Raw genomic sequence first — 23008 nt, forward strand, 5'->3', positions numbered from 1 at the left:
GCAAATAAACAGAACGTATTCTGTAAATATGATATGATTTATAAACAAACACAACACGAAGTACAAATAAAAACACGACTATTTAACGCACACATTGTGATTTACAAATACAAAACGCCGCTGTTGCAAATGCATATGTGACTTTCAAATAAATGCACAGCTGTTTTCTAACACACTGCACTTCACAAACAAATGTGTGTTTCCACCGAAAAAAAGAGGTTCCAGACAGAGAACTAGCGGGCCAATCTGGCACCACAGAATACTTGGTTTTTCAGCCCGAACCGTGACGTCCGTCTGTGGACCGAGAGTCGCGGTGAAACCGAAGCGCAAAACGCTTCTCACGTTAACGAACTAAAAAAAACAACAACTGAGACAAACACATCGCGTCTTTTTATCACCGATTGTTAGATCAATGCTTTTTACATAAGAACGAACATCTGTAACAACAGCACAAATGCTCGCACATAATCTACACACTCCGCCATGATATTACTGCTCTTAACTTTCGTTCAGTAATGCCCACCCATGATGACGCTGCTTGGTTTTCAAAAACTGGTGGAAACGTGCGTCGGTTCTCTACAGAACACCGAGGTTCAGAGAAACCTGAATAGAACTGGTTCAAGAACCATGTTTATTTTGGTGGAAAAGGGGTAAAACTGAACTGCGTCTTTCTGTACATGAGGAAGAAATCTATGGAGAGATCTCAAATAACATGAACCTGAAGGTATAAACTTACATTGTAGAAAAGAAAATCAAGCCAGTAGCAGCAGTGTGCACATTAAACCATTTACAGAAGGGTCATTAAGTTTGGTCAATTTAAATAATGGCATGTTTCTGACTAGAATGAGAGGGGCATTAAAAAGTCAGAGACAATGTTTGAAGCCCAGGTCAATAGGACCTGCTAGTTAGAGAAGGTTCACTTGTTTGTTAGTTTAAGTCCAAAAGTGGCTGTGGCCCATATGGGAACCGAACCCTGCGACCTTGGCGTTATTAGCACCACGCTCTAACCAACTGAGCTAACCGGCCAGTTCTCATGTATGTTCTTTAGATCTTTGTACATAATTCTAAACTAACTCCATTCAAGCAGCTGAAACTGACTTTAATAATACACACATAATAATATACAATACATAATAATACAGAGGTTTTTGGGTTCTTATATGTGTGAACTATCTAAACTATATATTTCTTAAAGTTTTTGACTGAGCTTAATGCCGCCAACCAGTGACTGGAGCAGATACGACTCAGGTCCTGCACACAGTAAATAGTGCTCATACACAGTACCAGCCTGCACACCAGAGGAGCTCCAAACATCAAGTTTTCACTCATTACATCATGTAGTTTGTGAACTCTGTGGAATGAATGTAGGATTTGTTCGTGTAGATCCTGGGTTTTAGGAAGTTGAGCTACTGTTCAACTTCCTTATTTTTCCCCAATTGAACTGAATACACAACCTGAATTGATGTTTTAATTGTTCATTAAGACTACACTAAGAGTTATTATCATCAAGCAAATGTAAAGCATATTTCTATATGAAGAGCATCTGTTTCCAGATAATATACACTGAGGTTTATTCGTTTGATCATCAGGCAGGTTGTGTAATAAAAGACACTCGTCCCTGGGTGGGCTCAAACCACCAACCTTTCGGTTAACAGCCGAACATGCTAACCGATTGCACCACAGAGACATGCGCACAGCCAACAGCACAGCTGTTTCATTGGACGGTACACACAAAAAATCAAATCTCTTTCTATACAGGCTCACTGTGGAGGCAAATTGGTGGTTAAGTGGGCGGGTCTAAACTGATGAAGGCTGAATGAATGTACCACAATACAGTATAGTTTAGATAGTTCACACATATAAGAACCCACAAAAACTCTTAGATGTGGATTAAGAAAGTCTGAACATAAGAAATGACTAGACAGTGATGTCTGAAGTAGGACTGAGATCTCGGATCATTACAATAACATGAAACTGCTGCATTTCTGGAACAATAACAACCAAATTCAGTTTAGGAGCTGCTCATTTCTGCAGATCTTCACTGTAAGTGTGCAGAATCTCAAATGGTTTTTGTGCTGCCATACAGCTGGTTGAATGGGGGTTAGTGTAGAATTATATACAAAGATCTAAAGAGAAAAACAGGTTAGCTGGCTGGTTAGCTCAGTTGGTTAGAGCGTGGCGCTAATAACGCCAAGGTCGCGGGTTCGATCCCCGTACGGGCCTCACCCACTTTGGACTTCAACTAATAAACAAGTGAGCCTTCTCTAAGTACCAGGTCCTATTGACCTGGACTTCAAACGTTGTCATTCTGGTAGGACAATAAAATCAATATACTACTTTTTATTCAATGTATTTAACTACATAGTGTTGTACAACATTACATGTGTACTTAATACTTTTGTGTTTTTCTTTGCTCTTGCTCTCGTGGAAGGCGGTCGCACTTCTCTCTCCTCCCTTATCTTCCCTGCTTGGCGCTTCTCCTGTATCGTCCTGTCTCGTCTACTCTACTCTACAGGGTTTCTCTTAGCACTGCTCTTCAAAGAACAAATTATGGAATTGGTTAAATGGTCTCTGAATGCTATTGACACCATCTTCTCATCGAGAAGTTCGGGTTCGGGGGAACCCACATGCCCCGACGAAACGCAGTTGGTAGGATACGCGATGGACTCGTGGGGGAAGTGGGGAGTCGTGTGCCTGGCACCTCTTTCGTTGGAGGACGCAGAGGATGTCTACATATTTGGAACTTTGATTGTGGGGTTTCTGCTGATTGGATTAGGCGTTATCCTGCTGTATCGGGAAATTAAAAGAGTTGGGTCAGTTGTCAAAGGTCCCCAGAAACTGCCCAATTTGATTTGATTGATACGGTGGGCAGAGCCGTTGGAACTCAGACTGCGCATATTAATCGCACTATGGAATCGATCATGGAGAAACTGACGGATTTGCGAAATGAGTCGAATCAGAGACGGATTAATTCAGAGAGTCTGTATTAAAATTTTTCAGACAAAACAACTACTCATTATCTGCTATTCGGCTTCTCCTGTTATCAGCTTCGGCCTTGCTGATATGAAATCCCTCCAGAAGACCTGTTGCTATGGTTACCTCATACCTACCCCTTCCTGCTCCCGGACAGTTTTTCATTCTGGTTAGCAACTGCTGCAAACGCCATCTTATCGCGAACTTTGTACAGACTTTTTGCTACGGGAATGAAGGACTGACAGATTATTTCCCCAACCCCCAACCCAACGTTTTCCACTCTTAGCTTAATTCCACCAACACGGCAGGACAGGTCTGTAGTGCGCGCTGGTTGGCTGCGAATCACCAGATGGCTGCTTGTCGCAGTTGGTTACTCTTCATCCCCTCATCCCTACCAGTGGCTGGTCGTGTGACTATGTTATGTTTTGTTTACATGTGCTTGTGTGCTTAAGGAGCTTTTTTTTCGTGTTACCACAGTGTGCTCCTCAGGGAGCACAATCTGGTTGCTGTTTTTTTTTTATCTCCTATTCTCCCAATGTGTTTATTATTTTTTGTTTCTTATCCTGTCTTCCCGTCCTGTCCCCCCCCCCCCCCCACCCCCTTGTACTGAATGTTGGACGGGTGGATGGCTAATTTCGCTGTAATTGTACTTGTTGCAATTTATAGTGACAATAAAGTTCTACTACTACTACTACTACTACTTGCAAATTTGAATACTTGCATACTTTAATACTTGCTTACTATAATACTTTGCATTAATATATATTGAGCTGCTGTAATAAATGATCTATCTATAGATTCATTTAATTTTATCTGTAATGCTAGTGATGGGCTATCCTAAACTATCTTTAGGAAGGTAGATATATCTAGCTTTGGGGTTGTTGAGGCTAAATATTCATGATTGTTGTAATGTTGCTGCACAGTCACATTAGAAATCCCTTTTAAAACTAATGTTTGATATTTCAGGGTCTGATGAAGACACTAAAAATCTTATCTGGTGGAGAGTGGCCAACCAGGCTCTCTTCACCGGAAAACAGAAAGCAGCGGTTCAAGGGTTTGAGTAAGTAACTGTTTGTTTGACGTAACAAAATTTGTGTTACATCTTATGCATAATATTAATTACAAAGGGTGGTATAAAGACAAGTTTTAGTATTCAAGTTTTGCAAACTTTTTCAAAGCATTAAAAACTTTTAATGACTAAACTTTTTTTGAAGCAGTGTATGCTATATACATTAATAACTGTTATGTGCATTATATTGTAGAGCCTTTGTGTTGGAGAACCAAATGCAGGGGACAGTGACTCCCACTTATGTGAAGAAGAAGTGGGAGAACCTCAAACAAAAATACAAAGTAAGCTTCGTTTGTTGGTAAGATCTTCAGTAAAAATATCAGAAAAGATTTGTAATACAAGTTAAGGTCCTTGTACTGTGTTTATGAATCTTGTAGGAACTTAAGTGTCCACCTACTGGGGTAAGTACAGAGGGTGGTGAAGCAACAGCAGCATCCTGGAAATGGTATGCGGATATGGATGAGGCAATAGGTAGGAGACCATCAATTAGCCCACCGACCCTTATTTCCTCATCTGGCCAGGATGCTGCTGAAGCTTCACCATCCTCAAGAAGCATGGAAACCCCAGCCAAAAAGAGACGAGGGGAGAAAGATTTAGTTGCGTATCTGAGGGAGATGGAAGAAAGGGAAAATGAGAGGGAGATAGAAGCAGCAGAGAACGAGGAGAGAAGATGGAGAGAGGCTGAGGAGAGGGAGGAAAGAATAGAAAGGGAAAGAATAGAACGAGAGGAGAAGAGAGAGCAAGAGGCGCACCAGATAGAGGAAAAGCGAGAGCAAGAGACGCGAGAGAGAGAGGAGAGGAGAGACCAGGAGGCAAGAGAGAGAGAGGAAAGGTTTATTAAAGTCCTACAGATTCTAATGAAAAAATAAATAGTTGAAAATCAAAAAGTGTTGTAGTATTATTACATGTTGTGAGAAAGAAAATGTGTTGGCAAATAATGGAAATAAAGAATTTTCTTTTTCATTTAATCTTAATTTTACAAAACGTAAAAACAAACAACATGAACCTATTAACAAAACATTTTTCTAAATATAATCATGCTCATAAAGAGCTGGTATGCTGTGCTGTGGTGCTGAGACAGCTGCAGCCAGATGCTTTGCATCTTCACCTGATGTTATGTCATTTATTACAGGCTCTGGTTGGTCAACATGTACCTCTGTTAATTCTGGCTCAATGATGTCTCCATGAGTGATACAGAGGTTGTGGAGCACCGCACCGCATGCAACAACCTCCGGGGCGAAGACAGGGCTCACCTCAAGGGCTTTAAAGAAAATGGAACGCCATCTGGTCTTCATCATTCCAAAAGCTCTTTCCACCACATTCCTGGCCTTGGACAGTTTGCTGTTAAAACGAGCCTGTACAGGGTTCTGCACAGGCTCTCGATAGGGGGTCAGGAGCCGGATGGTTGTATTAATGCAGGGATAACCCCCATCCCCAAGAATGTATCGTCCTGCAGGTGGGTATTATCCCTCTTTATACACAGGGCTGTTCTTTAGTACCCTTGCATCATCAACCGACCCAGGGTAACCAACAAAAATATCTCACAGTACAAAAAGTAGCACTGTGCGTTGGCAGATGGGGGTTTTATTTGAATGTGGCACCCATCAGTAGCACCAACTGCCACTCTAAAACATTCCGATCCGGCCAAGTGGGCAAACCCAGCTCCTACACACTCTAGTTAATCACCAGTTGGTAGGGTGATGATCCTCCTGACGAGCCCTCTGACAGCCCTACTCATTTTGTGCACAATGTCGTGCACAGACGATTTTTAAAAAATGATTCTACTGTAATTATTAATATGTGTCAGATCTATCATTTTGTCATTTATTTTCATTGTATTAATTAATCATGGTAATGTAGTATACTGTTGCTAAAGAGGTTAGCAGTACTTACATTATTTCTGAGGTAAAAAATCAATAACTTTCTTAGTTCTCTTCTGTGATTTACTACGCTCTGCCGTCTCAGTGTGGAGTCGGGATACATGACTATAGATTAATCAGTAAGTGGTGCAAATAAAGACGATAAATACCCAAAATGTTGGCGAGTGGAGCTTGAAATGGGCATGCGGTCTGTAACTATGGTCACTTGAAGCTGGTAAGATGGCGGACATAGTACGTACGGGTGTTGTGTGCATACTGCACACTTCTGTACTGAAAGTACATACTTCCTCCAATCTAGTACGTACTCAGTAAGTGTGCGATTTCGGACGCAGCCTAAGTCTGTGTCTGTTTCTGTTGCTTATTCTGAATTGTGTTTGTGTGTAAACTGTGAATTAGTTCTTAATCTGGTCTGATGTTAGTGAATTAAACCTACATCTCTTTGATGGTCTGATCCAAGCCCGGAGTGGCTAATCGGGAGATTCGAGAGGATTCCCGATGGGCCGGCTCATGTCAATCTCGAGTTTGGGCCGGTTGGGAAAAATAATTTTGACATTTATCTGTCACTTATCTAATCTTCTTGCATTCATTCTTCATTCATCTGACAACGCAGCCCCCACATCGCAGTAGATTAGATGGGTTCTACCATCTGAGGGAATCCTGCCCTCCCACATGTTTTAGTTGGTTTGGCCCATGAGGCGTCTTTTCTGGAGCGCCGGTAAAAGTAAATATTTAGCAATAGCAACAGAATAGCGTAAACCATCAGTCGGTGGTGGGCAGGAAGAGGCCAAGTGGAGCCGAAAAGACCAGGTTAAAAAAAAAGAAAAGCAATGGAAGAAGATGCTTCCAAATGTGCCAAATTAACAGACATGTTTTTCCAGAGGACAGACCCCATGCAGCCGGTATTGCGCAACATAGCCAAGTCAACTTAGCGTAGTTTATTTTGTAGAACCCAGTACACACCATTAATCACAAATATCCAGTTTCAAGCTGAAAATAATAAACATAATTTGATGTGTAATATATTAAACAGCCTAACTCATTAATGGAATGTTTTTGTTCAGACGCTACTGTACTGATGATCCAGAGGAGGCCATGACTACTGAAGGGACAGGTAGAGGACAGTCTAACAGATTTATTTAAACTAAGATAGTTATTTGTAATGTAAAATATAACGTAGAGAATATACATGATATATGTTAAATTAATCAGACATTCAGAAAGATGTCAGCACGATAGCCTAATTTATTTTAACAAATGAAGACAAATAGCCTAAATCACTATCTTACAATCACTATCTAAATTACAATTTTACACCATCATATTATAGGCTAAATTGTTAAAAAAAAAAAAAAAGAAAGAAAAAAAAAACTTCAAGCATGTTATGTTATTCAGCAAAACAGGCTAACCCTTAATGAAATGTTTTTTAGCCTCAGAGCAGCAGATAAGCCATGTCTCATGTCTATAGACAATGACACCGTTATTAATAAAGTGCACTGCTTAGGAGGCTTTTGATGCTGTAGGTAGCCTACTAAATAGTGAAGCTACTTAAGAGTTTAGTGTAAACCTAACAATAGAGCACCTCTCTGTTGAAAAGACAAATGCAATTTTTATTTTTATTTCAACTTATTGCTCCTGTACAAATGTAAATACTTGTTTCATCTTTATCACATTTTTACCTTTTAAATCTTTATCTGATTTAAATTTGAATTAAACTTGTTTATGTGAAGTGTTTTCTGTTAACTTACCATCATATACCTGAACTTATACCAAATAAAAAGTCATTGTAAGAGCTAGCTGCTGTTTTATTTATTCAAATTTTTCCTCCGTGGAAAAAGTGGGTCGGGTTTGGTCATGAAACTCCCGGGCTGAAAAAGGGGCCCAACTCCGGCCCTGGTGAAAACTTGATGTTTGGAGCCCCTCTGGTGTGCAGGTTGGTACTGTGTATCAGCACTACTTACTGTGTGCAGGACCTGAGTCGTATCTGCTCCAGTCACTGGTTGGTGACATTAAGCTCAGTCAAGAACTTTAAGAAATATATAATTTAGATAGTTCACACATATAAGAACCCACAAAACCTCTTAGATGTGTATTATTAAAGTCCGCTTCAGCTGCTTGAATGGGGTTAGTGTAGAATTATGTACAAAGATCTAAAGAAAATACAGATGAGCTGGCTGGTTAGCTCAGTTGGTTAGAGCGTGGTGCTAATAACGCCAAGGTCGCGGGTTCGATCCCCGTACGGGCCACACCTGCTTTTGGACATAATCTAACAAACAAGTGATCCTTCTCTAACTAGCAGGTCCTATTGATCTGGGCTTCAAACGTTGTCGCTGACAAGTGTGAGATCTTTTTACTGCCCCTCTCATTCAGGTCAGAAACATGGCATTATTTCAATTAGCCAAACTTAATGACCCTTCTGTAAATGGTTTATTATGCACAGTGCTGCTACTGGCTTGTTTTTCTTTTCTACAATGTAAGTTCATACCTTCAGGTTCATGTTATTTGAGATCTCTACATAGATTTCTTCCTCATGTACAGAAAGACGCAGTTTAGTTTGAGATAGAGGTGGGCGGATCGATCCAAATATCGATAATATCGATACCAACGCTGGAATTGATATTGAGCAATACTCGTGTAAAAAGATCGATACTCAAGCTGACTGCTGCGCTCGCGGATTCATCACAGTCTCTCTGTCTGTAAGAGTAGCGCTGCGCTGTGTCACACAGCATGGAGCAGCGCCCCCTCCCCCCTCCCCCCTCTCGTCTTTTGTTGTTGCACCGTCACGTGGCTCAGCGGCGCCAGCCAAACAGCCATGCAGGTAAGCTCAGCCTGGCCCGCCCACTCAGCGCTCTCCTTGAGTCCACACGTCACAGTACGGAGAGAGACATGATACTGTTCTTAAATAAAAACCTCTAATCCTTTGTTCTCAACGGGGGGGAGGGCCCACAGTGTAGCTGTATTCTTTCTTTATTTATACTTTCTTTATTTAATTTTCACTTATTGTTTTTATTTAGTTTAAAGCCAGAAGTGCACTGAAGGGAAGAAATTCCTTATTCTTTGTATTATTTTCTTGTATTGTTCGACTTGAAAAAAAGAACAAGTTTGAAACTGTTTACAGTATTTGTTGTGGTGTGTTAATTTTTCTGTATTAAGGTTTGTCAGCTCTCTAACCTCAGAAGATTGTTTTAATTAGCTTTAAGTTATATTTTTTTACACTCTTTATTAAAGAAAAAACGTAGAGAAGTGCACTGAAGGGAAGAAATTCCTTATTTTTTTTATTATTTTATTGTATTGTTCGACTTGAAAAACAGAATAAGTTTGAAACTGTTTACAGTATTTGTTGTGGTGTGTTAATTTTGTTGTATTGTGGTTTGTCAGCCCTCTACCTCAGGAGATTTTGTTTTAAGTTGTGTTGAGTGATATTTTTTTACACTCTGTTTATTTAAGAAAAAACAGAATTGCACTGAAAGGAAGAAAATTCCTTATTTTTTATTGTTTTTCCTAAGAACAATTCTATTTGAAAAAAGAAACAAAGAAAGAAAGAACTAGAAAAGATGTCTAGTGAGGGGAGAATTTTTATTTTATTTTTGTATTGTGGTTTCTCCTTTTCTACCTCAAAAAAGATTTATTTTCCTAATGTTAAGGCAAACCTTGTTTTGTTACTGTTCCATTGTTTCTAAACAAAAATGTTGATTGTGATAATAAAGTATTTTGTTGTCACGTACAATGTTTGGCGAAATTCTATCCTAGGTCTTTTGGATCCTTTGGATCTATGAAGCTTAAATATAAAAAAGTATCGGTATCGATATCGGCGATACTGGCCCTGCATTTACTTGGTATCGAATCGATACCAAAATTCCCGGTATCACCCACCTCTAGTTTGAGAAGCTCTCAGCGGGAGAGCGAGTGAGTCTGCGCGTTCAAATGAATCAAATGATTCTTTGAGTCGATTCTTTAATCCGGTTCTTTAAGTCGAAGGACAGGAATAGACTCGAAAGAGTCGATTCACTAAGTTGATAGTACTCAGCAATCCAAGCAGTTGGAAGCTGAAGGAGTCGCTTCCCTACATAGTGCACTACGTAGATAGTATTTTAGATATGAATTTATGTTCCCTACATAGTGCACTAAATTGTATATCAGATAACGGATTTATGTTCCTTACATAGTGCACTACGTAGTGCACTAGAGGGTGAATTAGACAATTGGTTTATTTTCCCTACACAGTTCACTAGATACTGTATTACATAATTAATTATGTTCCCTACAGAGTGCACTAGATTGTATTTTTGATCATAGATTTATGTTCCCTTCTTATTGCACTAGACAGTATATTAGACAATTGAGTTATGTTCCCTACACAGTGCGCTAGATTGTATATCAGATAACAGATTTAATACGCAGTCGTAGTAAAAAAGTCTGTGTCTCCTTCATGTGTGTGTGTGCGTGTGTGTCGTTCTTGGCCGCTCGTTGTAGATTCCAGGAGATTTTATCTGACTTGCGGGAATGAGGAAGCCGCTATGTATATGCGGGAGACTCCCGGAACTTTTTCTGTACTTTATTTTACAAAAAGCCAGAGTGTATGTTACCGGCCTCAGGCCTAGGGGAAACCTGGGCACGGTACAAACATCCGATTCCTTACAAGAGAGAGACGGACACAGAAGTTAGCGTGTGCAAAGCTCTGGCGTTCTGAGCACTGCTTCCACGCTCACAGCTTTGTACACACGGCCGTTCTCCTTGTAAGGTGCGCCCTCTGCTGGTCTGGTGCCGTTACTCTCAATAGTTTAGTCTGTTAAACTGATTGTTTTTTTAAAACTAAGTTTATTAAGAAAAAAACCCAACCGAAAGAAAGGATGAAAAATGTAAAAGCACACAAAGAAAATAGCTACCCCTAAAACCCAATAAGAATTACTAAAGTGTAGAAGGGATGTTGGTTACCCTTTACTACCATTTTCAACCCCCTTACATGTACAATGAGAGGGGGAATTATGTTTCTTATTATATAATTGTTTCTCAACAAAAACCCCAGACTTCATTAGTTTATTACATTAATAAAATTACTTTATATTCACCTATAAACTGTAGTGGGTTTTTACTGCACATGATGAACTAATAAACACAAAATCATTTATTAGTCAAAGCAAATTGATGATACATTCACCTCATAAATCATGATACACTGCTCTTCCCTACATGAAAGTAAGTACAAAGTATCAGTATCGGATCGATATCGGCGATACTGGCCCTGTATTTACTTGGTATCGGATCGATATCAAATTTTGCATTATCGCACATCACTGATACAGATGTGCTAATGAAGATGTTTTACTGCTAAGCTGCTGTTCAACTCCAGTCCAGTTGGTGACGCTGGTGCGTCTTAAGTTGTTCTGCCAACCGCCATTAAACATCATAAGAAGAACAAGAAGCTGCTGTGTTTGTACTGTAGAGCCTCATCTGTAAGTAAAATATCTATTTAATTATAACCCTTATATTTAATTATAACCACATTCTAATTAATAATAAAACTAGAGTTCATAATAAAACATCACTGTGAGGATTTGAGGAGCTTTAACTCCAGTTTTATTTAAACAAACAAACTATTAGCTGCTCCGCTAACTGTTAGCATCACACATGATTCAGTACTGATGAACCGATTCATTGAACCGATCCAACCGATCATGATTAAATCTCACAGTTTTATATAAACACGTGATATTTTTAAACTTTGTTTATAGTTGAACTTTGTTTATAGTTGAACTTTGTTTACAGTTGAAATTAGTTTATAGTTGAACTTTGTTTATAGTTGAATAGTCTGTCTGTCTGTCTATTAGATGTTTAATAATGCAGTCAGCAGAAGAGGGAGACGTCACCACTGTGGATCTACAACATGAAGAATTCCAGAATAAAATAATACAAAAGGAGGATGATGATGATGATGATGATGATTTTTTCTGTAAGTAAATACAGAGCATGATGCCACTTTTTCACCAGACGGTATGGTACAGTACAGTATGGTACAGTACAGTATGGTACAGTTTAGTGTAGTACAGTACAGTAGTACAGTACAGTATTATACAGTACAGTATGGTACAGTTTAGTGTAGTACAGTACAGTGTGGTACAGTACAGTATTATACAGTACAGTATGGTACAGTTTAGTGTAGTACAGTACAGTGTGGTACAGTACAGTATTATACAGTACAGTATGGTACAGTTTAGTGTAGTACAGTACAGTAGTACAGTACAGCTGCTACACTCCAGTCTGGATTTAAGTTTTAATCTAACTAGGATTTATTTATGATTAGGAACTAGGGATGTCCCGATCACGTTTTTTTGTACTTGATCCCGATCCCGATCTTTAATTTTGATCCCGATCCGATACCGATTCTCAAACCGATACTTGTATTTTGTAGATATTGTCTAGATAAGAACTAGATAACACTGTTTACACAGTGCACACTTCAAGTACATTACAGTTATTCAAATTAATCCAATGTACATGTTTAACAACTGAATAGCTCTGCAGTGCTGTAGGAAAAAAATTGCCTGCATCCAAACTATTGCTTAATGTTCTTTTACAAAATAAAAGTAAACAAACCTAGTGCAGCATTGTAGTAAAAATGAAGTGAGATAATTACAGTTTCACTTTGAACTTTATATTCAAAGAACATAATTCTGTTTAATGCAGTGATACACTAAAAATGAACAAAAATCTCCACTCAAAAGTGGTGTAGCAGCTTAACTTGAATATAAAAAACAAATAAGTTACTTAACAGCATTACAGTAAAACCTGAATACCAAAATAAAATGGAAAGTCACTCTTTTGTTATGAAGGAAAGCCAGTTCCTAAAGTGCTTGTATTGTGACAATGGATTGATGGACGTTTCTACGCAAAGTGAGTGTGTTTTGACCCTTTGGGGCTTCCATAGTGCATGGGATAGCATGCTCGGCTCTGGCTGTCCGCTATTCGGAACAGAAGAAGTTAATAAAGTGTTTTGCTCCCGACAATTAGTGAATATACCGTGTATTTTATTTCTTTATTAAACGAGTGCATCGCTACGACGCTCGGTTACATAACTAAGCCAATCAGAGAGCTTGATACTGAGATGTCGTTCAGTCTTGTAACACGTAAACTCGTAAAAGCTGTATGTTCTGGTCCTGAAGTTTTCATACTCGGATTAAAAGTTATTGTTTTGTAAACCGGAGTGATCCTCGACTCACACACCATATAAACAGTAAAATTCTACAGTAATGAACGCAGCTCTGCTCCTACCGCCTCGTGAAACGCTCGCATTACAGACATTACACCGCTGTAGGACTCGTTTCACTTTCCAATTTAAAGTATTTCCACACAGAGGACATGCATGGACAAAAGATCGGGTTATGATCGGCATTACTAAAGCCGATTTCCAATCAGTTAAAAATGCCTTGATCGGCCCCGATCCCGATCTGTAAGATCGGATCGGGACATCCCTATTAGGAACCAAACCCACAACCTTCAGTTTCCTCCAGTTGTTGAGATTCTTCTTCTCATATTGATGAATTTCAGGTGAAGTCACTTTAATCCCTGCAGAACTTGTGGCTTCTGTGGAACTGCTCTTCTCAGAGGACCAACAGTGTGGAGGTTTCCAGATGAAGCCTGTGAAGAAAGAAGAACCTGAAGATAAAGATGAACTCAGTAAGACTTGAGCAAAATCATTTCTCCTAATTTGGTCGTGTCTGAATGTCTTGTAATATTTTTGTATATTTAGTGCATAAGTGAGCAGGTGAGTGAAATGAGGAGACAGAAGATAAAGAAGATTAAACAGATCATGCTGACTGTACCGTGTTTACACTAGTATATAATTACAGAGTAATGCCAGGTGAATACAAGTGGCTGAATGATTGGGTAATGAATGAGAAGAAATAAAGTCGAGTATATAAGCTGATATATTCAATATATACGTGACTGTTTGTGCTGATGGTCCTGGAGAGATGAGTCTGCACCTTCCATCCAGATCTTAACTCTCCTCCTTTTTTTAGAAAGTGTTGCAGGCCTGAAATGCAGGAATGGATGTTTATTAATAAATGAAAGGAAGTTGAGCAGATAAAAGATGAAACATCTCAGCTTCATCCTGTCTGACATCAAATAAAAGTCAAAGTCTGTGTTTATATTATTATTCACTTTTTCCATACTGTCCCAACTTTTTCTGATTTGGGGTTGTATTGTTATTATTATTATTAAATCTGCTGAAACCCTGTTTGAACAAAGGTTTATAGGTCGTGTTTTTTGACAGATAGTATAGAAGTACGTGTCTGTTAGTTCTAACTTAAGTGCTTAATAAAGAAGTTGGTCGTTACTACCAACAATAACAAACTTATTTTTTTTCTTTCACAAAACAAAGAAATTTCAGGTGAAGGAACCTCGATCCCTGTGGAACACGTCACCTCTGAGGAACACCTCACCCCAGAGGACCAACAGTGTGGAGGTTTCCAGATGAAGCCTGTGAAGAAGGAAGAACCTGAAGATAAAGATGAACTCAGTAAGATATTTTTTATCTTGAGTAAAATAAGATTTGGATTGAATAGAATCAGAGGAACCTGGGATGAAGCATCATACAGTGAAAGCTTGTATTGTGCTCATGCAGATCAGTGTGAGCAGGAAATGATGAATGCAGGATGAATCACGTTACAGGACTTTAGCATCAGATCTCAGTTTAACAATTACTAACAGTATTTATTATTTATAATGTTATAAATGTATTTGATTATTTATAATGTTATAAATGTATTTGATTATTTATAATGTTATAAATGTATTTGATTATTTATAATGTTATAAATGTATTTATTATTTATAATGTTATGAATGTATTTGATTATTTATAATGTTATAAATGTATTTGATTATTTATAATGTTATAAATGTATTTGATTATTTATAATGTTATAAATGTATTTGAATATTTATAATGTTATACATGTATTTATTATTTATAATGTTATAAATGTATTTGATTATTTATAATGTTATAAATGTATTTGATTATTTATAATGTTATAAATGTATTTATTATTTATAATGTTATGAATGTATTTGATTATTTATAATGTTATACATGTATTTATTATTTATAATGTTATAAATGTATATGATTATTTATAATGTTATAAATGTATTTGATTATTTATAATGTTATAAATGTATTTGATTATTTATAATGTCATAAATGTATTTGATTATTTATAATGTCATAAATGTATTTGATTATTTATAATGTTATAAATGTATTTGATTATTTATAATGTTATAAATGTATTTGATTATTTATAATGTTATACATGTATTTATTATTTATAATGTTTTAAATGTATTAGATTATTTATAATGTTATAAATGTATTTGATTATTTATAATGTTATAAATGTATTTGATTATTTATAATGTTATAAATGTATTTGATTATTTATAATGTTATAAATGTATTTGATTATTTATAATGTTATAAATGTATTTGATTATTTATAATGTTATAAATGTATATGATTATTTATAATGTTATAAATGTATTTGATTATTTATAATGTTATAAATGTATTTATTATTTATAATGTTATAAATGTATTTGATTATTTATGATGTTATAAATGTATTTGATTATTTATAATGTTATAAATGTATTTGATTATTTATAATGTTATAAATGTATATTATTATTTATAATGTTATAAATGTATTTATTATTTATAATGTTATAAATGTATTTGATTATTTATAATGTTATAGATGTATTTGATTATTTATAATGTTATAGATGTATTTGATTATTTATAATGTTATAAATGTATTTGATTATTTATAATGTTATAAATGTATTTATTATTTATAATGTTATAAATGTATTTGATTATTTATAATGTTATAAATGTATTTGATTATTTATAATGTTATAAATGTATTTGATTATTTATGATGTTATAAATGTATTTGATTATTTATAATGTTATAAATGCATTTGATTATTTTCTGCTTCAGAACTGAACAAGGATTTCTGCTGCTCCTTGTGTCCACGTTCCTCTACAACCCAAAATCAGCTCCACAATCACATCAAGAGCTGCAACCATGATAAATATGAGACTCTGGTGAAGATTAAGACTGAACATGAGGATCTGACGCCCACCAGAAGCTCCAGTAATCAGCAAACGTCCTCTGGTACTGTCAGCATTAACACCTCTCTCAGTCCCACACAGGAAGAAGGAAACGTCTGCTCACAGTGTGGGAAGAGCTTCAGGTGCCTGAGTGCTCTTAAAATACACCAGCGCATTCACACTGGAAAGAAACCGTATCAGTGCTCCCAGTGTGGGAAGAGTTTTATTACACAGAGTAAACTCAAAATCCACCAGTGCATTCACACTGGAAAGAAACCATATCAGTGTTCACAGTGTGGGAAGAGTTTTAATCAACAGGGTAATCTCAGAATACACCAGCGCATTCACACTGGAGAGAAACCTTATCAGTGCTCACAGTGTGGAAAGAGTTTTAATACAAAGAGTGTGCTTAAAATACACCAGCGCGTTCACACTGGAGAGAAACCGTATCAGTGCTCACAGTGTGGAAATAGTTTTAATACACAGAGTGCTCTGAAAAGACACCAGCACATTCACACTGGAGAGAAACCATATCAGTGCTCACAGTGTGGAAAGGGTTTTAATACACAGAGTGCTCTCAAAACACACAAGCACATTCACAGTGGAGAGAAACCGTATCAGTGCTCACAGTGTGGAAAGGGTTTTAATCAACAGAGTAATCTCAAAAAACACCAGCGCATTCACACTGGAGAGAAACCATATCAGTGCTCACAGTGTGAAAAGAGTTTTAATACAAAGAGTGAGCTCAAAATACACCAGTGCATTCACAGTGGAGAGAAACCATATCAGTGCTCACAGTGTGGAAAGAGTTTTAATGTACAGAGTCATCTGAAAAGACACCAGCGCATTCACACTGGAGAGAAACCATATCAGTGCTCACAGTGTGGAAAGAGTTTTCATGGACAGAGTGATCTGAAAAGACACCAGCGCATTCACACTGAAGAGAAACCATATCAGTGCTCACAGTGTGGAAAGAGTTTTAATACAAAGAGTGAGTTTAAAATACACCAGCGCATTCACAGTGGAGATAAACCATATCAGTGCTCACAGTGTGGAAAGAGTTTTATTACACAGAGTAAACTCAAAATACACCAGCAGATTCACACTGGAGATAAACCATATCAGTGCTTACAGTGTGGAAAGAGTTTTAATCAACAGAGTTATCTCAAAAAACACAAGCGCATTCACACTGGAGAGAAACCATATCAGTGCTCACAGTGTGGAAAGAGTTTTAATACAAAGAGTGAGCTTAAAATACACTTGCGCATTCACACTGGAGAGAAACCATATCAGTGCTCACAGTGTGGAAAGAGTTTTAATAAACAAAGTAATCTCAAACAACACCAGCGCATTCACATTGGAGAGAAACCGTATCAGTGCTCACAGTGTGGAAAGAGTTTTAATAGACAGAGTGCTCTCAAAAAACACCAGCGCATTCACACTGGAGAGAAACCGTATCAGTGCTCACAGTGTGAGAAAAGCTTCAAGTGCCTGAGTGCTCTCAAGATACACCAGCGCATTCACACTGGAGAGAAACCGCATCAGTGCTCACAGTGTGGAAAGAGTTTTATTACACAGAGTAAACTCAAGATACACCAGCACATTCACACTGGAGAGAAACCATATCAGTGCTCACAGTGTGGAAAGAGTTTTAATCAACAGAGTTATCTCAAAAAACACAAGCGCATTCACACTGGAGAGAAACCATATCAGTGCTTACAGTGTGGAAAGAGTTTTAATACAAAGAGTAAGCTTAAAATACACCAGTACATTCACACTGGAGAGAAACCATATCAGTGCTCACAGTGTGGAAAGAGTTTTAATATACAAAGTAATCTCAAAAAACACCAGCGCATTCACACTGGAGATAAACTGTATCAGTGCTCACAGTGTGAGAGAAGCTTCAAGTGCCTGAGTGCTCTCAAGATACACCAGCGCATTCACACTGGAGAGAAACTGCATCAGTGGTCACAGTCTGGAAAGAGTTTTAATGGACAGAGTAATCTCAAAATAAACCAGCGCATTCACACTGGAGTGAAAGCGTATCAGTGCTCACAGTGTGTAAAGAGTTTTAATATGAAGAGTGAGCTCAAAAAACACCAGCGCATTCACACTGGAGAAAACCATTATCTGCTTCCGGAATCAGATACTAACAGAGTCTGTACTAGATTGGAGGAAGTACGCAGCGCTTTCAGTACAGAAGTAACAACACCCCTACGTACTACGTCCGCCATCTTACCAACGTCAAGTAATGATGTGATGAGGTAATATCGCCATGGTTACAGACCCCCATAGTTACAGACAAGCCCCACTTGCCAAATTTTTTGACATTTATCGTCTTTTTGTGCTAATCATAACGTTATTTAGGGTTGTACACAATAATAACATTTTTATTTTGTTTATCTAAACCGAGGACTCTCCGTTTTCCCCAATTTCTTGTTTTTTCTTCCGCTTCGCAGCTACAGTTGCATTATGGGATACATGCTGGGTTGCGAACATGGCTGCCCAAGAAGTAGGTCATCCAGGTACTTCTCGGGTACCTTTTTATGTATACTGTGTATTCGGACATACCAACTGCTCTCGTGTACTGCTCTCGCGTACTATTGAGTATGGAAGTATGCGATTGTTTTTTTGTATTCTATGTGATTTTGTATTACAGGCCAACAGCAGCAACCTGGCAGTGGTGGGGCTTGAACCAGCGACCTTCTGGTTACTAGTCCAGTACCCTAACCACTAGGCTACTGCTTGCCACACAATGAACAATACAGTGGGCTAACATCTGAAGCGCTGTAAACCAGTGTCCTATTCAAAGATCCTTCATCGATTCAGGGATACAACAAACAGCTTCATGCATTTAGTGGATCTAGATTTGAGTATCAGAAATGCTGGCTCTGTTTACTCCAGACCATGGTTACATGGCTCACAGTAAAAGTTTGTTCTTAAGAGAGCGCACACGTTGTGTGCATCCAGATACCAGCTCCATGAACACCTTCTGAATGGCATCAAATGTGTACTTAAGCTCTTTTGGATAAGAGAGGTTCAGGACATAGATAAGGTAAAAAAGTATGCCAAGCCTGTAGATATGTCCGAGAGATTCTCCAATATTATGGTCTCCTTCAACACTGGCGATGTTCTGTATGTTTGCTGAGCTTGCAACAGAGACCTCATTCTCCAAAACTACAAGTACACCAACAGATAACCCTTTGGTCTGCCCATCTTCAGGATCTGTACCCTACGAAAGAGACAGAGTAAACCCAGAAATACATTAAATTAACTGTTTATTAGGATTTTTTAATGTCATGTTTTACACTTTGGTTACATTCATGACAGAACAGGTAGTTACTCATTACACAAGATTCATCAGTTCACATTGAACACACTCATGGACAAATTAGTGTCTCCAATTCACCTCACTTGCATGTCTTTGGACTGTGGGAGGAAACCGGAGACCCCGCAGGAAACCCACGCTGACAAGGGGAGAACATGCAAACTCAGCACAGAAAGGACCCGGGCTGCCCCACCTGGGGATTGAACCCAGGACCTTCTTGCTGTGAGGCGACAGTGCTACCCACTAAACCACCGTGCCGCCCCTTATCTCACAGGCATGCTTCTTGATGTCGTCTACTTACCAGACATTTCGTGAATAACCTTGTGAGATCTTCTCTTAGAAAAAAAACACAGACCTTCCAGCACAGCACTTTTCCTGTGGGGTACAATGTCAGAGGTCTTAAAATAAACACAAAAATGAAAGCATATTTACTATGAAGATCCAAGCTAAAAATCTGTGATTAAACAAAATGTGACTATTGTTGCAAAAACACTGAAATAATACTAAATCTTAACTTACCTGACACTGGTCTCAAAGCAGTCTGTAAGGAACATGCCACTTCATCTACAGTGTCTAGGTCTTCAGAATTCACACATATTATAGTTTGAAAATCTCTAACGGTGTGTTTTTTTGTGGATTCTGCTTCGATGAGAGCTAAAAGTTGGACAGTTGTTTGTTTTAAATCCACATCCAACATAGGGACACTGAACTGTTTCACGATTTTTAAGATGGTTTCCAAGATGAGTAAAAAACTGTTTGTCAGTACAGATTTCTTGAAAATCACAGGATCTACACAAAAATGTTAAGAGTTTGTGATGAACTGAAGTACTGTTGCGATGGGATCTGGAAAGATGTGATCTTAAGGCACCTGGTGTTCTGAAGACACACACACAGTCTGTATGAATACAAGGCCAGTAGGAAAGTCTCCCATGATGAAGTCGATAGTGTCTCTGAAGGACATCTTGGCTTGAGCTGGTGAAATTGCAAACCTTACATTGCATGCAGCCCTATCACATGAACCTAAAAAACAAGAAACATCACTTTCATTTTTATATTAGAATATAATGGTTTAATTGTAATCATTAATTAAAATAAATAATTAGTGAACCACTAATTAATTAATAATTAATACATCTAAGAATGTATTATTCTTGAATAATTATGTACCATCTGGTAACTCCTTTTGAACTAAATGTGCATATACTGTATGAAGTGTGGATCCAAATCATGGTCAGGGGTTTTAAGGGATTAGAACTGCCATGAACTTACAGTATTATCTCACACCAATGATTACTGTACTAAGCATTATTAGTTACAGTGCCAGTTACAGTTTAGACACACATGGCTGTGTTTTTAATTAATTATTATATTATTTAATTATAAATTAAATTTATTTCTATCTAAAAATGTATGCATGAATTATTGACATTTGTTTTTAAGCCAAATATAAATACGTAAATTAATATGTACATACCTCCTCCATCAAGTTGTTTTCAGACAGCCAACAAATCTTCCTAACCACACATGAAGCTGATGGAGAGACAATTTCATTATAGCTCTATTATAACTGACATGTATGCATCAAAATGGGCTGTTATTCTGTACATGTACATACACATTCTGAAAATATGAAAAAATAAGTCTTATATCTTAAATATATTTTGATTACGTAATTAATGCTAAAAACATCACATCTACAGTATATCCCATCATGCATAACCCACACTTAAACAGGATAAACTGTATTATTTTACCATCATGCAAGACATTTCTCATCATCCTCTGAACAAATCAAATGACGTTTGTAATTTTGATAAATTGGTATTTTTTACTGAAATTAAGTACCTTGGCTGAGCGCCGACTATTTTACTGTACTATTTTACTATTTTTTTAATTTGAGTTGTAATGATAATTATACAAAACGGTAACGTACAACGGAAATCGCATACTTCCATACTAAATAGTACGCGAGAGCGGTTTGTGTTCGAATACATAATAAGCATAAAGTACCTGGATCACTTACTGCCTGGGCAGCCATTTTTGAGTATACAAACGATGCACACTAGAGTTCCGAAATCGAAGCAGGGATTCAAAAAACTTTTTCCATGACAAAATTCCACCTGTAACCACTTTTGAGTATACTGTTCTTTTACAAAATAGTCAAATAATGAATATTATTTGATTCATAATTAGCTTTAAGTAAATAACATTATGCTACCAAATAAATCCTAAACTCAAACTAAATGCATGAATGTGTAAAATAAGCATTATTATTTCCCATTATATTATTAAGCATTATTATTTTCAATAAACACAACCCACATCTAGCAAAAATTAAAAGTAAATAAATATTGTATAACTTACCTTTCTGAAACCGCATGTGAAGCACCGTTCCAAATGAGCCCCTGGTTTGCAGACTTAGAAACCCTGCGTTTGTCCTTGTGCCTTAGTGCGCATGTGCAATCAGCCAATTACACAATCAGCATTGTGTAACTGAAAATTGATTGTTCTGTTAACTCGGAGAATCTTGTTGGCACAACATGTTTTTGCTTGTTCATGTTAAGTAATTCAGATTTCCTTGTTTCAGTAACTCAAAATCCCAAATCAGGTTAACGAAACGTAGTTGCTTTTTTTACAGTGTGGTATGCTGGGGCAGCAGCATCTCTACAGCGGACAGGAAGAGACTAGACAAACTCATTAAGAGGGCCGGCTCTGTCCTGGGGAGCCCCTTAGACCCAGTGCAGGTGGTGGGAGACAGAAGGATGTTAGCCAAGCTGGCATCCATGCTGGAGAACGACTCCCACCCCATACATGAGACTCTGGCAGCACTGGGCAGCTCCTTCTGTGACAGGCTGCTTCACCCCAAATGTGGGAAGGAGCGGTACCGCAGGTCCTTCCTTCCTGCTGCTGTTAGACTGTATAACCAGCACTGCTCCAAGCAGATCACACACACACTTTAAATTATTCATAACAATGTTTAACTTTTTTCCCCATGGGAAATTATTACAATGTGCAGTATTTCTCCCAGGTGCAATTATTTGTAATTATTGTAAATATTTTTCAGAGTTTTTTCCTGACTTATTATTATTATTATTATAATACATTGTTCTTCTTATTGTCTATCTTTTTATACTGAGTGCTGTACTATCCCTTTGCTGCTGCAACGATGTGAATTTCCCCACTGTGGGACAAATAAAGGATTATCTCATCTTATCTTATCTTATCTTATCTTAAACTTGTGTTTTACAGCTCAGGAGAAATCAGGTGAGAATCAGCTTCTCCAGGAGAGTCTAAAACACTTCATGTGGTTTAATGTACTAAACAGCCTAGGAACAAACGTCTCTCAGTTATTACTGCTCATAAGCGCTCGCTACTGCTGAAATGACCAACCTGTGGTTCAAAAGGAAAATGATCATTTTTATAATAAGATTTTTCTTATAATAGACTTGGGAAGAAAGAAGTGTGAGGTGAAAATGATCACATTTACCATTTTGTAATGTACACACATTTTCTCTTTTATGTTTTTAAATATTCAGTTTGTCTTTTATTTAATTTAGTTTTAATATCTGAATCATTTAGATGATAAAAATTCAAGAAATAAAGAAATTAGGAAAAATGGTAAATACTTCTAAAATTC

At 37.4% G+C, this 23008-nt stretch overlaps 1 protein-coding gene, 2 non-coding genes and 1 pseudogene across 3 annotated transcripts; 3 read left to right on the top strand and 1 right to left on the bottom strand.

The window, feature by feature from the left end:
- LOC134326241 (zinc finger protein 208-like) overlaps positions 1-23008 on the bottom strand; it is a 164594-nt pseudogene that overhangs the window by 95640 nt on the left and 45946 nt on the right.
- Positions 2150-2223, top strand: trnai-aau (transfer RNA isoleucine (anticodon AAU)). Its single transcript has one exon. It is a non-coding gene; the product is annotated as a tRNA-Ile (tRNA).
- Positions 2910-22662, top strand: LOC134327026 (zinc finger protein 11-like). The gene is made up of 7 exons (XM_063009112.1): positions 2910-2979; positions 3940-4033; positions 4236-4323; positions 4420-4814; positions 5232-5484; positions 15978-18307; positions 22621-22662. The coding sequence occupies exons 1-7, from the start codon at positions 2910-2912 to the stop codon at positions 22637-22639; spliced, it is 3249 nt and encodes a 1082-aa protein (XP_062865182.1). The 3' UTR covers positions 22640-22662.
- On the top strand, positions 8092-8165 carry trnai-aau (transfer RNA isoleucine (anticodon AAU)). Its single transcript has one exon. It is a non-coding gene; the product is annotated as a tRNA-Ile (tRNA).

The sequence above is a fragment of the Trichomycterus rosablanca genome, chromosome 14, assembly GCF_030014385.1.
Source record: "Trichomycterus rosablanca isolate fTriRos1 chromosome 14, fTriRos1.hap1, whole genome shotgun sequence".
Taxonomy (NCBI): Eukaryota; Metazoa; Chordata; class Actinopteri; order Siluriformes; family Trichomycteridae; genus Trichomycterus; species Trichomycterus rosablanca.

What these genes read in the sequence shown, in the direction of transcription:
- LOC134327026 (XM_063009112.1), top strand. Translation starts at nt 2,910, where the DNA reads ATGGAATCGATCATGGAGAAACTGACGGATTTGCGAAATGAGTCGAAT. An exon ending in ACCTCAAACAAAAATACAAA is followed by an intron (nt 4,324 to 4,419) that starts GTAAGCTTCGTT and finishes TGAATCTTGTAG; the next exon opens with GAACTTAAGTGTCCACCTAC. An exon ending in CAGATAGAGGAAAAGCGAGA is followed by an intron (nt 4,815 to 5,231) that starts GCAAGAGACGCG and finishes TGTCTCCATGAG; the next exon opens with TGATACAGAGGTTGTGGAGC.